Source organism: Rhipicephalus sanguineus, chromosome 11, assembly GCF_013339695.2.
Source record: "Rhipicephalus sanguineus isolate Rsan-2018 chromosome 11, BIME_Rsan_1.4, whole genome shotgun sequence".
Classification (NCBI taxonomy): Eukaryota; Metazoa; Arthropoda; class Arachnida; order Ixodida; family Ixodidae; genus Rhipicephalus; species Rhipicephalus sanguineus.
Genome location: NC_051186.1, coordinates 72,999,982 through 73,016,437, shown reverse-complemented (window position 1 = coordinate 73,016,437; position 16,456 = coordinate 72,999,982). Strand labels below are relative to the sequence as shown.

At 46.6% G+C, this 16,456-nt stretch overlaps 2 protein-coding genes across 2 annotated transcripts; both read right to left on the bottom strand.

The window, feature by feature from the left end:
• Positions 1-471: 471 nt before the first annotated feature.
• On the bottom strand, positions 472-1,193 carry LOC119375148 (sulfotransferase 1B1-like). The gene is made up of 2 exons (XM_049411180.1): positions 743-1,193; positions 472-662 (listed from the first exon to the last, which is right to left on the bottom strand). Exons 1-2 carry the CDS (start codon positions 1,101-1,103, stop codon positions 472-474), a joined length of 552 nt encoding a protein of 183 aa, XP_049267137.1. The 5' UTR covers positions 1,104-1,193.
• An 11,924-nt stretch (positions 1,194-13,117) lies between these two features.
• On the bottom strand, positions 13,118-16,247 carry LOC119373890 (sulfotransferase ssu-1-like). The gene is made up of 2 exons (XM_037643948.2): positions 15,778-16,247; positions 13,118-13,702 (listed from the first exon to the last, which is right to left on the bottom strand). The coding sequence occupies exons 1-2, from the start codon at positions 16,231-16,233 to the stop codon at positions 13,613-13,615; spliced, it is 546 nt and encodes a 181-aa protein (XP_037499876.1). The 5' UTR covers positions 16,234-16,247; the 3' UTR covers positions 13,118-13,612.
• Positions 16,248-16,456: the final 209 nt, after the last annotated feature.

The window sequence follows — 16,456 nt, the reverse complement described above, 5'->3', positions numbered from 1 at the left end:
ACTTAGTACTGCTGTGTCACCCCGTTTTCTTCTTTCGAACTTCTCATGATATTAATATTCTCTGTTCTGTACCTTCTATAGTCAGACGAAGGGTGTGATCAGAAAAGGTAATTATCCTACCACGAAATCTTAATTATCTGTCATTTTCATCACTCAAAGCTTCAGGTGCCACCTTATTTGACTTGATATTACGCCGTAAATATTGCAGCAAACTTTTCAGTGCAATATATTTAATATGTTTTATTACTGAAGTAAAAGAGCGGCCGGGCAACAGTCTCGCCCCATGATTTTTTTTTTTAGCCCGCACACAAACAAGAAGGAATAAGCATATAGACGAAAAACGTTTTGATGAACTATCGTGGTACAAACGCTCACGCGTAATAAAAAAGGCTGTAAAGATGTATATGCACACGTAAACAGAGAACTGATAATATACCATGATCAAGACAGTCTTAATGTCTGGTAACTAAGCTATGGCAGACCACAGTCCTTCCAAAGCGTCATAACATCGCTTCCTTCGGTCTTCCTGGTTATCCATTCCTTCGTGCGCCGCGCTTGCTCGGATGTAAAATGGTTTCGCCAGTCACCGACAACTCCCTTACGGATAAAGCCTGGACTCTGGTGCATTTCGACCTCGTCATCTTGCGTAGATGCGCCCGACGCTTCCACAAATGAGGATTTTGCAGAGAAAGGAGTTTTCTTTGTCCTGTCTATCGGCATGTCCTTGTAGACGGTCCTCATGTTGTCCAAGCTGCAGGCATCGAGTATATTCTGCAAGACTGCCTCGTCCCGGCGAAGCTCAGCACCGTGTTCGTCTTCCCGAGAAAGTCGGCGATCTTAAGAACCTGGCCCCTGGTGTCCGCCTTCATTTGCTCGTACGTAAGAAAGAGGACGTTGTCGTCTCCTCGGCGTTCGTACCATGGCAACAGGTGATCGAAGTAGTCGCCGTATACGAGCTGGAAGGAAACCAAAGAAAACTTACGAAGGCACTCAAGTCTGCTTGCATGTATTGCATGCGAAAGCGTGGCGTGCTGGGATGTTTCGACTGTAGCAACGTCCTTGCTACTTCTACGTCCAAAACACGTGACACTGTCATGTGGCATTATAATTTAGTGATGGTAAGCACACTGCTATTAAGTTTTCTCCCTTGGACACCTCACTAGCTAATTCCACCTTCCCCTGCGTGACGAACGCGAACACAAGGTCACATATGTCATGTGACCTTGTGACCCGTGGTTACCTATTGTTACCCCCCCCCCCCCCCTTGTGTAATGCCCATGAGGGGCCCTTAAGGGTAAATAATGATGATGATGATGATGATGATAAAAAAGACACAGAGGCTGACACCGAGCCCGAGAGAAATATGGCCACTTCGACGTTGTCCGTATTTCTCGCCCTAGAACTATCGAATTATGCTGTACAAACTAGTTCAACGCTTAACTTTAGTGAATAGGTCACCTGAAGCTATAACTTGGTCTCGCGCTCTAATTTATTTGGCAAAGTAAATTTTGGGGTTGAGCCAACGAAATACTCAGGGTGGGCCGGTAAAGCCAGGTAAATGAGCCTGAGTAAAGTCAGTTTTAGAAATGGGCAATGTCCGTTTTTTGGTTGTGCAACAGACCTGTTTTAATCCTCTGAGACACTTTGCACCCAACTGTGCAGACCACTCGTTTGTTTTGCTAGTTTTACCAACTAGTGGCGAAAGCGCAATATACATTGCCATTTTGATGACTTGAAGCTCCTGTGTCATAAATGTGTCTTCATTTAACTTCCTTTTGCAGTGTACTGCTGAGTGTAGTCACCTTGCTGAAGGCATTTCCATGTTTACGAGTAGTTCGACGTGCCGCTTCCCGCCAGCCACAACAAAATGTATTTTTTCTTTGTTGAAAATGAGCATGACCGAAAACGAATTTGCACTATATTACTAGCCTGATATTTGTTTCTATTTATGCGAAAACAGAGTGCGAATGACTTGAGGATAAATTGATAATTAATTACAATTTAGTTAGAACTATATACTATAACCTATGTAAGTCAACGTATTATGATATTATATTTCTTAAAATAGAATATCGAGGGCCTTGAAATAATGTGACAGTTTGACGTATTTACTGACAGGTCTTCATAGATCGTGTCTGAAAGGGTTAATTAATTGACATTCAAAGGGGAAGCCATCACTTAGTGGCGTACGTTTGATCAATACGTGGTGTGCATGATAGACGGACGCCAGACGCACGCCGGATTTTCCGCTAACTTGCCCAAGTATACTTTTAAAGTTGATGCACTTTAAAGAGCAGGATAAAAAATAAATAGGGCGGCTGTCTTAACACATATGAAGTAATCCACGTTGCTGAACAAGCGTTACAACTTTCAATTGAATATCTTTCGTTAGTTACTCTTTAGAGGTTAATTAGGTCAGTACTTGTTAATTACCTCGCTTATCAGGTTGACCGTTTATGTTAGCATACATGAAATATTCCGAAGTTTCAAAACTAGCTCTACAGTATTTGCACTGATAATTTTCGCTAGCGTCACTAACTAAAAAGTTAAGTAGCAATGTTTTTAATTACCCGGCTTTGTGGCTTGAAAAAATGTCATGACGTGCTGCATACACCTGAGAACAATACTGGACCGATTCGACACGCTTAGTGCATATGTTTTGTTTTATAATAATAGGCGTAAGTTACCTGAAACACCCTGTATGATGCTTTTACAAAAAAAAGATGGCTTGACAGGATTGCTGAAGAATTATTAGCCACTTCAGTGAAAGTAGCAATCGTCGTTCTTGAAACAAAGAGCCCCTTAGGACACCGTGTATTAATCCTAAATAGTTTTTATACTTCATGTGTCAAATGAAAATTAGCTAGGAAGCATTGCAAAATAGGTAGCTAAGATATTCGTGCGGATAGACCGAGAGGAGCCTTCCGGGTGGTTCCACCTGTGTAGCTGAGCAGGATAGCCATTCATAGCTGCGAATATGCGTACCTGTTCAGGGAATCACGCCACATCTAGCCCCCCACCCCATTTATACATTCTTTGAGCGTACATATACACCAACACATACAAGCACATGCATAAACATGAAAAAAAAAAAAGCGTTGGACCCACCCGATTCCGAAATAAATAAATTTCTGCCTACGTCCCTGATAGCTGCGAACCTGCTAATTTGGGTGTTATGACATCCTTTATCCCCGATAAAGTACTAGAAATCACAATTTCACATGAGGCTGCGATGGTTCTTGTAGCTTGAGCCGTACGTTTACACACTCCCCCAATTTTCCGGCGGATATTTCCCTCGTTTGCACACTCTATGGCCAGGCGCGGCATAAAATTACAAGCCCTTAAATTTAGCTTTGCCAGCGGCAAGTGAGTACCGCATTTGCTCCCGTAAATGACTGTTCGTACATTTCTCCGCAGGTTTCTCACCAGTTTGTGGTACACGCTGTACATCTCAACACGCACCTTACATCTGCCACCGCAGAACTGGCATTCGCTTACCTTATTGCCCTGTCATTATAATTTGTCATGAAATACGTCTCTAAGCAGTTTGGTAATCGCGGAGAACAAAGCTACCACGTCGGTACCGGCAAATAATAGAGCAGTTGGAAAGAATGGGAAGAAATCCAATGGTCATATTACCTTTCCGGCTAGGAAGAGAGACAGGAATCTTTCGAAGGACACGTCAGTAGTGGTTTTCGGGGTGATCCCTTTGAGGAAGTGGTAGTAGGACGTGGCACAGTCGTAAGGGTTCCTGGTTATATAGATGTACTTAGCACAGCTCGCTCTGCGCAGAACACGGGAAGGAAAATGAGTCATAATGGGCCCAGTTCTCAGGGTGTCTTCGGCGACTCCGCTGCCGTTCGCATCAATGAACGGGCACGTGCGTCTGAATTCGGCCAAATGGACGACCGGCTTCGCACGAAACAGAATGTTGTAAACGATAAAATGCGTCCAGTTGGTGCCACACTTCGGGTATGACGCGACGAAAATATCTCCGTCGCGAGGCTTGTAGTTGATCGCCGAACGAACTGTTCCGCCTTGAAAATATCGTGCAGCCACACGCCTTCCCACGTACCGGTACGACTCTTCGTCCATTCCGCACCTTGTTCACTTCTTAAGAAGATTAGTAAAAAGCAAGATTAGGTGAATAAAAAGAACAGTATTTCACCCAACTACTGAGAGGTTCAATAAAGCTGTTAATACTGTGCAGAATTTCTCTACGCGAAAATAAAGACTTCCTTAGTTGAATATGGAATCAGAACTTGCAATTAGCAGCATGGGAGAAGAGATCAATAAACCACAAACGGCGTTGATATTGTCTTGATCTGTTTTCCTGTGTTCGCGCCTGCACGCCTAAGTTCTTTTTCATGAATCCGTACCTAGTCCATCGATTTTATGTCGCTCTGAGCTATTTGAAGAATGAGAACAGCGTAAAAAATGAAGGACAAACAGGTGGACAAACAACAGCGTTGTTCATCGTCACCCATCTTTGCCACCTCTGCACGCTGTTTCCTGATAAGCATGTAGCAAGTAGCGAAGACCGCCACGGCGTGATATGTGAACCTTCCTCTGCGCGGTCAGACACAAATAAAGGTTACAATCGTGCGCTCACAAAACAACGCAGCGACCATTGACTTCGTTATCACCCCATAGGCAATCGCCAATCGCTTGTTGAAAGAATAAACAGGCACGGTAATGAAGCGCCACTCTTCGAAAATACGACATCACTTTACGCTGCGGAAGGGAAACATATGTACTGGTCAATGCACTTGTAAGCGATGACGCATCTGCGGCCTCTGAAATGGCAAGCTTTTGCGATAATTGTCCCTTCGCACCACGACAGGTGTTTGCAAATATTGAAAGAGCGAAAGGAAAGATGACGGAACAATGTTTCACAGTAAGTACACCCTGTCAAAGCACTAGTGTCCACCCGTGCGCACGCTTGTAGTTTTTCCGATTTTTTCCTGACTGTTTCCATTGCGTTACGCTTAGGCTTTTGTTTTCCTCACGTCAGTTCGCCCTTCACGGCATGCTCTTTGTCCTTGACGTCGCATGCAGTTGTCGTAAAGAACCCTTTACGTTATCAGCCTTGTGTTGACACTTAAGCTGCCATATAGGCGCGTTCTCGGGTCATTTGAGGTGACGGAGACAAGGCATATTGAATACATGGCCATTGCCAGTGTTAGCCTCATGCCGGGTGTCCTATTTCTGCTGCGCAATACCTAGCCAGCAAATTCTTTTATATTTTAAAGGAACTAAAGAGAGCGCACGACCAGAGGAAATGTCATGTTCTTTTTTTTTCTCCCTTCGTCTCACCTGCACCTCCTTTAGGGACATGACTACTCAATTTTTTCCTCACGTTCCTAATCCATCCACAGCGTAACTTCTCAGCTCAGTTGGGTGCTACTCTAGACGTTCTCGAATTCCACTTTATTGTCGACATCGCATCTTCTGTAATATTATTGTCCCAGAGGGCTGTTACGGCCCCTGTGACCGGATTGAAAGTATTCAATGATCCCCTAGCTGAATAGAGAGCATCCTTCGACAGAATGAAATGTAAGTGCATTGTAAACGATATTTTGATAGCCACATTTTATTTCTCCCCACTCTAGATGGTCGCGGAATGTCTGCTTGAACGAGCCATATCAAAACTAATGTCGCCGTCCACAACATTCAACAGGTGTCATGTCGGAAACGTATCATTATGTCCAAAATTTGACAAAAGCTGCTGAGTAGTATTGTTCCTTTAGCGCATGGCTACACATGGCACGCGTTAGGCTCTAATCATAATAAGAGCCCCAGCTTGAGCACCCATCAACATCACTCAATGTCATCTGTCGCTTTTCTTCGTCCTACTTAATTTGCGCAAACTGCGTCGATCAGAACAGTTATATTCTGTAATACGAAGCAGCGAAGCAGTTACAGAGTGCTCTCGTTCTGCATACACACATTCATTCCCACGCACACATCAAGAGCCCCGCCTGAGCTTTTCAATAAATAACCACTATTTCGACAAATCAATGCTTGTATGTGAACCACACACACACAGCGTGTGCGCAACTGCAGACTCACTCCGCACGTAAATTCTCACGCGCGCGGCTTTAACGCGGATGTGTCCACTACCGAATACAGAGGAAATGAAGATATGAAGGGCTTGCAACGGCTCAGGAAATATCTAGATATTCTCACACAAATCAGTGTTCGCTTCAATTCATGGACGTTCCATCACCGAGAAGGTTCCTCAGATTTGTAACTAAGCTTTCATGACAATCGTCCAGCTCATTACATTACGATCATATTTAGTGGATACTTATCTAAATACTCTTCCACTGGCAAATAAGGCTATGCTATTTCATAAAACGCATTTCCGGTATAAGCCAGTTCAGTGGGCACCAAGGTGCGACCGGTGACAGCATGCATCAAGTGTAACGTTGTCGCGTTTGGCAGGCTTACCTCTCCCCTTGGTCGTCGATTATGCAAGCGCTTACGCACGCACTCTTTTTCGATCTAACGGGTCCTGTGGCTGTCCTACTGCGGAAGAAACGTCGGAGCTTGGCCTGTCAATAGCCCCGCCGTAACAGGCAGCGCACTCTAGCGGCTGCAAATACGAGTATTCCTGTTAGCACATCCTGCTGTTTTGCAGGAGCATTCTACCGCTCAACTTACGGCACACGTGTATTGCCTATGACGTTACAAGGTAACCGCTTGCCACAATAGATGAATACACGAGCTCTTTGTTACGCGGAAGGTGCCGGAGATAGTGCTAAGAGGTTTATTGGCAGATAATGCGTGTCAACAAGCAGCGGTCAGCAGCGTTCGGCCAAGCGCACGGCCAAGCTCACGACGATGGCGATGCCGCTGAGACGCAGAGCAATGCCGCTGAGGCCACTCTTCTTCTCTACAATTGCCCTCCGCAGAAAAAGGCGCCATCCTGGCGGCTTAGGGTGAGGACACAGCGATTGGGTCGTAGTACGGCTTGATGCGCGAGACGTGGACAAGTTGGCGGCCACGATAGCGTATATCTGTCGATGGCGTGATGGGCTCCACGAGGTAATTGACGGAGAACGTTTGCTCTACAACGCGGTATGGTCCGAGGTATTTGGCAACGAGTTTTGCTGAGCGGCCGGGTGCGGTAGCGGGTACCCGAAGCCATACCAAAGAGCCAGGGGAAAACGTTGGTGCCGAACGGTCGCCAGGTTGACGGGATTGCTGCTGCCACTGGTCCTCGGTAGAAAAGGAGCGGGCAAGCTGGCGGCATTCTTCAGCATGTCGGGCAGCTTCGGACAGAGGGGTACTTTCGGACTGGTCAGGCTTATATGGTAGAATGGTGTCAATCGTATTTGAAGGTTCTCGTCCGTATAGAAGAAAGCACGGAGAAAATCCAGTAGTAGCTTGTACCGCAGTATTGTAAGCGTAGGTGACGAAAGGGAGAACTTGGTCCCAATTGGAATGATCAGAGGCGACGTACATTGATAGCATATCGCCAAGAGTACGGTTTGAAGCGCTCTGTCATTCCGTTCGTTTGCGGATGGTACGCTGTACTTGTGCGGTGCACGATTCGGCATTCGTCAAGTAGTGCCTTCAAAGCGTCGGCAAGGAAGGCACGGCCTCTATCGCTTAGGAGCTCGCAAGGGGCACCCATGGCGCAGAACGAAATGTCGCAACAGAAACGTTGCAACGTCACGGGCTGTGGCAGTGGGCAGTGCGGCTGGCTCGACGTATCGTGTCAGGTGGTCTATCGCAACAATAATTCAGCGGTTACCTGCTAGAGTTGATGGCAGCGGTCCGTATATGTCAATGCCAACACGGTCAAAAGGTCGGCTAGGGACAGGGAAGAGGTTGGGACGGCTAGACTTGTGCGGCAGGTAACTTTCGTCGTTGGCACTGAGCGCACGAGCGAATGAACTTCCGCACGTAGTTATACATGCCGCGCCAATAAAATCACAGTCGAAGCCTAGCGTATGTTTTGAAGAGGCCTGCATGCGCGCACTGTGGGTCCGCGTGGAAAGCATCGCATATAACAGCACGGAGATGGCGGGGTATCACAAGAAGCCACTTGCAACCGTCGGAAAGGTGGCTGCGTCGATAAAGAAGGTCATCCCGGATGCAAAGGTTGGTAGCTTGGCGGCGGAGAGCACGAGACGGGAATGAGGTGACAGGATCAGAAAGGATGCTGAGGAGGCCACTGATCCAGGGATCCTTCCGTTGCTCCACCGTTATGTTGCGTAGGGCGGGTGATGCAAGTGCAGGCTCAAGGGCTGATAGGCAAGCACCGTCATCCGATACCGGTGAGCGAGAAAGGGCGTTAGCGTCCGTGTGCTTGCGACCGGATCTGTAAATAACGCGGATGTCGTACTCCTGAAGTTTGAGTGCCCAGCGATCAAGTCGTCCAGACGGGTCCTTAAGAGTTGTCCAGACGGGCACCTCCACCACTTGCTAAGAGGTTTATTGGCAGAGAATACGTGTCAACAAGCAGCGGTCAGCAGCGTTCGGCCAAGCGCAGCAACCACGAGCTCACGGCGATGGCGTTGCCGCTGAGGCGCAGAGCAATGCCGCTGAGGCCACTCTTCTTCTCTACAATAGCTTTGATTAATGTGCCGTTCTAGGGCAAATATTGATACGAACCCACGCCAGGTATTATTGGGAACGCCACGTGGTTCTCACGGTCCACATTCGAGACAGTGAAGCATACAGTTTATTTTCACACCGCACCTAGCAAAAACACCCGTGTACTTAGATTTTATGTGCCCATTAAGCAACACCAGGTGATCGGCGTTTTTTTTTTGTCGTTGGGTCGATGTATATCGAGAATGTGACTACCGTATGGTTCAAATATTATTGTAGATTCACTTATTGCCCGACCCCGTTTCCTATGACATTCAGCCTCACTCCTTTGTAGGCGGGAGAAAGGAGCGCAACACTCCTTGTCTTATTAAGACTACCCACCCCCCATCCAACTCTCGCCGGGTTTTTGTTCATGTGCGCATTATGATGTTTTGTATTAGACTCCCACAAAATTCAATTGCACTCACTACACGCTAATATTGTCATTGCCAGGTGCGTATCAGCTACTGCTCCCCTACGACATACAGATTACCAAATAATGCAGAGGACCATATGAATTGCTAAATCTGAAAGGGTATCGCAATTTTCAAAATCGAAGCACTTCTACAGGTTCGGGGCGTAGTATCAAGGTCCCTTTGTGGTCGCAGTGGGACCTTAAATGTATTAGAGATATAATTTTTCCAATTGAGGCGGTGGTTTAAGTTGTCCGAGTTGTCTTAGAAAAACTAATCAAGCCACTTTTTTATGCAAATGCTATGGATATCCTTTTTTTTAACACGAAAGTGTTTTATGCCGGGATCCACCACGGCTCCACTGACGCATTTCCGTCACGGATATGACGTTGTAAAGTATAAAGGCTAACATATGGCAAAGAAAAAACTATAAGAAAGAGTTCCGTTACCGGGAGTCGAACTTACGACCTCTCGATCGCCAGCGAGCAGCGCGAAACGACTCCGCCACAGACGGCATGGTCTCTGCTATGCTAACGGCGAGCTATTTATGTACACCATTTGCCAGTGGCGGTATTCAGAGATCGGCGGTACAGCCTGTTTTCGTTATCACTAGCGACATGGCGCGAAGTGCTCAAAGAGCGCGCTTTAAAAGTCGTTTGCCCAGGCGGATTAGCGCGTGCCTTGACAGGGCGTGGTCGCTCGTGCGGGCGCTTATCTTGTGATCTCGGTGGTTTGTACGTCTTGCGCTCTGCCTGCAAGTTTCCGTTGAGAGCACGAAGGTCACCTCGCTTACTGCAGCGGCCGCTTTTGCGAAAGGAGCGCGCTGCTCACACAGAAATTAAAGCCCCTTGATCTAGAAAGTAGCGACACTCTCCTCCGCGCGCGCGTTTTCCTCCTCAATTCTGCTCGGATTTCTCCCCTCCCCTGGCCGGCGAGCTGCGCTCGGCACGCTGAACCCTCCACTGGCTCGCCGCAGCCGCATTGGAATCACTGCGCGCGCTTGTTTAATCGGCCCCTTGAAGCATTAAATGAGAACCTGTATCCTAAGCAATAGTCTAGACAAAAGTGGGCTTCCGATAGAGCAAAGTGACACATATATTTTGAAGACGCTTCGATAAATACAAATAGGCGCTTCGAAAAAAAAAATGAGTATACCAAGTGGCGTCTGAGCGGTATACCTCTCCGTCGCCGCCTCGGCTGTCCGTAACGCGGAGGTGTAGTAAGCGCATATAATGTAAACGGCATAAAGTGTACGCGAGAATTTTTTTCATGACTGTGGTCTTGATGAGCTCAAAGAAGGCACCCAAGAAGCAATGTGGTGGTTTACTTAAATTTAATTGGTCCAAATGAGTGGGCCCGAAGCCTTTTTGTGTCAATGCCGCTGTCAGAAACGCACGCACGTACGCACACGATACAGGTACGCAGGCACACACACACACACGCTCAAAAACACGTGATGAAGACACGCACATACATACACACGCACATAGATACAAACGCGATGCAGACACGCACGCACATTGATACACACGATCATACACACGCGATACAGGCACGCACGCACATACACATGTGATACAGACACACTTGCGTGCACATGCGAACAGACACGCACGCACTTACATACAGGTGCGCATACACATGCGATATAGACACACATGCACATACATACATATGCACGCGCATACAGACGCGATACAGACGCGCACGCACGTACACGAAGACCCGATACAGACAGGCACGCACATACATACATACATACACATGCGATGCAGATAGACACGCACATACATACATACACACGCGCATATACACGCGATACACGCACGCACATAAATACACACGCGATACAGACACGCACGCGCATGCACAAGTGATACAGACACGCACGCACATACATGCACACGTGCATGCTCATGCGATACATGCACGCACGCACATAGATACACGCGCGCGAAAACACACAAACGCACGCACGCGCACACATACACACACTTACATGCATACATGCACGAACACCGCGAAGACACACACAAACGAACGCACATGCACTCACACGTTAACACGTGCGCACACGCACATACAAAGGCAGGCGCACATATGCACACATACAAACACGCATACACCTGCACACACACCCGTACACACACGCCTGGAGGGCCGACGCCTGGAGGGTTCATGGCGTCCGTGAGCAGCTGAAAGCGCGCGAAGTTTGCTTGCGCTCGCTTCTCGTGACGTCAGGGTCACCTGATCTGGAGGTATCGCGCGTCGCAGCCATTCAGCGTTGCGGATGCGCCGGCTCCGCGAAAGAGAGGGTGAAGAAAGAGGAGGTTGATGGCGCGGCGAGGGTGAGGCGGTGTGGATAAAGGAGCGCCGCTACTTTGTAACATTAAGGGGTTTTAACAGAAATAAGTTACAACAGTGACAGTTCGCGCTCATCCTGTGTATGTTCGTTCCGCGCGTCCTTTCTGCTTGAGCAGCGCTTTGCAAGTTCCGAGCGGCTTGCCGTTCTTCGCGTAACATTACAATTTGATGCTGTAGCATTCATTCCTTCGCGCTTGGGGCGAAAGAATGCACAACAAACGCTCAACTACGTCTGTGAAGACACGTTTCACTTTCGTGTTATACCGATTCCTATGACGGAGGGATCAACGATGTTTTTTTCGTAAGGAACCGTTCGGGCACGTACCGTTCGGGCACGTTGAAAGGTAACTGTGTGGGGCTAGAGTTACTGTATATGCTACCTTTAGGTAGCAGAGTTGCACCTCTGATAGAACTCGCCGCTCGCGCCACCATTCGCCCAGCGCGCTCACGTGCGCAAAAAGCATCCGTTTTAGGGAAAGCCAACTTCACGGTCGCGCGGGTGCTGGTGATTGCCGCGCAACCACCGCTGTATCAAGCCAAATCAAGCCGTCCGGCGAAGCGCAAGACGGTCCAGCTGATTTCGGATTGTTTGTCGTTGTTGTGGTGGTGTCTTCTGCTGTCCGTTTTTGCGAACGTCTGCGCGGCGCAGCGCCCTGACTCAGTGTTGCGAAGTTGCGACAATGACAGGATGCTGCGCTCCCCACTGCACGAACAGGCAAGAGCACGGAAAGGCCTTCTTCTCGATTCCATGTGGCAAGTCTGTCTCCGTCGTCCGTCGCCGACTCAAGTGGCTGCTGCACATGAGACGTCAGAAGCTTCTCTCTCACTGGTGAAAGGTTGATTAAAAATTGAACGGGACAAAACGGTAAAAATATGCGCGAGTGACTGTGTGAAGGAGGCGATGTGTGTGAATATGAACCTTTCAGGTCTGTCAAAACAGCATGATTTATTCCAAGCACTGTGCGGCATAAAAGTTTGAAGCATGACCGAGTGTTTATTATATGCCACATCTACCTAGACGTACGCAAAATTCTCGTTGGCTTGCGCTATTTGTAAGACACAGTGATAATTTTAGCACTTGTTTTCTCGAGCTATTCCCTTAATCTTTTGAAGCGCTGCATCAAAAAGTACGTGAAACGAATAATTAGGCTGAATTTAATTGGTCCAGAATCGTGACTGTCGCACTTTTTCTAATTGCCATTTAAAACAAAAATATTACTTGCGATAGTGTTCCATCTCCACTTGTTCCATCTCAAATTATTGTTTCTCCGAGCTTTTCATTCTTTTTTTTTCTTCGAATCGAAAGTCACTGCGCCATCGACGCGTTATGATCGAACGAGAAAGTACACGGAGCCGCTGGGCCGAGAGGTCAGCAGCAACAACAGCAGCCGCGTCGGCTCCTACATTCCAGAGAGGTGGCTTTCCTGCTTAGCGTGGATGCCGCGGCGGGCAAGATGGCGGACCTATGCGCAACTCTGCTACCTAAAGGTAGCATATACAGTAACTCTATGAGGCGCTAATGCTGATGCCATTTGCGATTTTTGATCGAGCAAACAATAACCGAGGAGGATAAGAAAAGGGAAAGAATGCTTAATGAGAGGCCACATGAGAATCAAAAATATCTTTAAAAAACAAACAAAATAAAACTCTCTGCAGAATGAAGTCAAGGCTTGTTGCGAAAGGTAAAAGCTCAACTGATGGATGAAGATGACATTGCTGGCATCGATATTGGTACTACGCGATCTAGTATTTTGCCTTTTTTGAAGAAGAGCGACACCGAGAGATGTGCATTTATCCTGAGCATTTTCACGATGACTAACGAGCCACACATCCCTACGGAAGTTCGCAGTTCTTCCAGAGGTCCATGACGTCGCTCCCGTGTGTCTTGCTCGCGATCCATTCTTTCGTTCGCAGTATTTGTTCCGCAGTGAAGTAGTTTCTCCAGTCTCCAACGATTCCTTTGCGAACAAAGCCGGAACCCTCATGCATCTGGACCTTTTTTTCCACCATAATATTTGCCATCGCCAGAGCTTCGTAGAATTTCTCTGGTGCAGCTTTGAGAAGATATTTTGCCCTATCCATTGGTTTTTCGCTGAACATGGCCTTCATGATGTGAAAGCTGCAAGCGTTCAGGACTCTTTGAAGAAGGGCCTCGTCATTGCGTAGCGCATTTTCGTGTTCTTTGCCGAGAAACTCGACAATCTTGAGCACTTCCTCTCTGGTGTCTGTCTTCAGTCGTTCGTATGTGAAGAGTGGACATTCACAGCCTTGCGAAGCTCGTACAACGGTAGAAGATGATTGAAGTAGTCGCCGTAGATGACCTGGGAAAGCGAAAGATGCCTGTTATTTATGAAATATTGATGCTGTTATTTGTTTACACAAGCCGGCTGGCTAGCTTATTACATTGATAATATCCTCATACCTGCGTGACCGAATAACTCGCATCTAGCGTGTTTTTTCGTTGATTACTGAAAACGCGTAAATGAAAATGAGCCTATGGGAGGCCCTGTAACTGAGCGTAGAGAAGGAGGGCTAATGGAAAAGATAGCCACGTGCATTTAAGAGTATATTTATGTCGAAAAAAAAAAAACGTGATGGAAAGTTACTTCCTTTTTCCTAAACTTATAGCTGAATTCGCTTTGTGTAGTTTATGACTTTATTGATAGAACCTGCCTTAATTAGGTTTAGAAAAACAAATATGGCCAATTATTTGCATTTCTTGCCGCAAGGTTCTGTGTTTAACATGAGGCGATATGGTCTTCGAGAAGATCTCGGGAAAGCAATGAAACTATAGCACATGTTCGCGTATATAAACTTCAGGAGTTCCTCGCTAAGTATCGTCGTGAAACGCCGCTTTACAAGTGTCGAGATCGTATAGGCAGCAGACTACATAGAAGAAGTGTTACCAGTGGGCCATTAAGAGTAGCACCGACCCATTCGTTGCGATGTACCGGTATATTAATATTTCATAATCAATCAGCCTTTATTTTCCCGTATTCTGGCGTAATACTTCACGCGCGAGCAACAGAATATTTCACTAGGTATACATGCTACGAGCCTTAGCAAATTTATATAGCTTGTCCCTAAACCAAATGCTGTTATAGTTCGTTGCATGTCATTTATTTTATACAAGTTCCCTACTACGAAACCTGACACTGCTATACCAAATGTGATGTCCGTGATAGAGTGCACTGTATTGCCGGGGAAGTAGAACACATGTAGATGTACGGGTCTTCGCATATGTATTAAACGTGAAACATGAAATGATACATTGTAGATATAGAAAACTTTTTCTTGCGAATAAGAACCAAGAGACCCTTCAGTCACCCTTCAGTCACCCAATAAAACCAAGCGCCGCTTCAGTCACGTTTTGCGGGACAATCACACAGCAGAACAACTATGACATGGCGGGGGACGTTTGTGTAGACCTATAGAAAATGTGCATAAATTTTTCAAAGTGTTACGTTACAGCCCAGCACGCACAGAAAAAGAATACGTATTTCAATTAATGAAATATTGCATTTTCTGCTGCAATTTACAGGACGCCTCGGTGATTTAAAAGATCCATTGTGTTGCAAAAGCAAATAGTTGGTTTGTTTAGACATATTTTCTTTGTCGTAGGTGTGGTATTTATCACTAAATAATTAGTGCTCACACTCTGAATGAACCTACAAAGCAAAATAAACTGTGAGCACACACACGCTTCGAAAAAATAAAGAAAAAGCAGGTGCTCAATAAAACAGCCCTAAAACACCGCTAAAACTTTTCCGTGCAGCGTATAGTTCGGTCACTTACATTCGAAGCAACTTTTTTGTTATTCTATTAATTTTTGTACACAGTGGTTCCCCGCTAGTGCAGTCGGCTTCACGCAGTAACATATATATTAGGATAAACGAAGCCCAGTCACAAGGATATCTATTTGTAGTGGTCCCATTTGGAGCGTTCAAATCATTATACTGTCAAGTCCAATTTACGTGCAGCGGTCGTACTTTAGCGGCGGAAGCATCACATTGCTAAGCGGGAGGGCTCAGATTCGATTACTGGCCACGGTGGTCTCTATTCTGTGAATGCGAAACACATAAACACGCACAGACACACGCACACAAAACGTGGACCTTTGCCTTTGCGTGCATTTTAATAAACCATAGGTGGCCAAGATCCCCCCAAAAGTCCCACGCTGCAGCATGTGTTAAACTTATATTGTGTTCTGGCTCCTGCAACTCCGGAATTCAATGTAAATTCTGTTTATAGGAAAGACTGTCAGCGGTGTTAGTAATGATAGTTGTCCGAATATTTCTGACGCAGACTAAATGATGATTTCATTGAATGAAAGTGGGAGACAAAGTTTGATTAATCGGTTGATTGATTGATCGATAGTAGATGGAAAGTAAATTACCTTTCCCGCCAAGTAGAGGCTGAGGAACTTCTCGAAGGAAACATCCGTGACAGTTTTTGGTGTGAACCCCTTGATGAAGTGGTAGTAGGACACAGCACAGTCGTAAGGATTCCTCGCCACATAGATGTACTTGGCACGCTCCACTGGACGGAAAACGTTGAACGGTAGGTGCGTCTTGATGGGGCCATTTCTGGAAGGGTTTTCCGCAGCCGCTGCTCCAAGGAGCTCGATGAAGGGACTCTTGAGTCTGAATTCGCCCAGGTTAGAGATAGGCTCGGCGCGGGTCAAAATGTTGTACACGATAAACTGCATCCAGTTTGTGCCGCATTTCGGGTATGTAACCACAAAGATGTCTCCGGCTCGAGGTTTGTACTTGACTGCTGAACGTATGCCATCCTCCTGGAAAAAGTTGTGGATGCAGACACCTTCGACGAATCGGTAGGACTCTTCATCCATCGCAGCCCTCTCTGCGTGCCCGGCGATTTCGAGTTATTCTAGAGGAGTAACACATGTGCTTGTATATAATGTTTGCTTTCGGCTTTAAAACGTACTTGCGTATAGTGATTTTGTATTGTCTGATACGCGTATCGTATTGAGCGCGCCGATATACCTCAAGACGAAACGTCGTGACCTTTGAAAAAAATTCTACGAGTAGGGACAGATTCACTACAACAAAAAC

Excerpts from the sequence above, each read along its gene's own strand:
- LOC119375148 (XM_049411180.1), bottom strand. The coding sequence starts at position 1,103 with ATGCCACATGACAGTGTCACGTGTTTTGGACGTAGAAGTAGCAAGGAC. Across the intron at positions 663-742 it reads GATGCCTGCAGCTTGGACAA|CGTCGGGCGCATCTACGCAA; the intron begins CATGAGGACCGT and ends CATTTGTGGAAG.
- LOC119373890 (XM_037643948.2), bottom strand. The coding sequence starts at position 16,233 with ATGGATGAAGAGTCCTACCGATTCGTCGAAGGTGTCTGCATCCACAAC. Across the intron at positions 13,703-15,777 it reads GCCTCTACTTGGCGGGAAAG|GTCATCTACGGCGACTACTT; the intron begins GTAATTTACTTT and ends TCGCTTTCCCAG.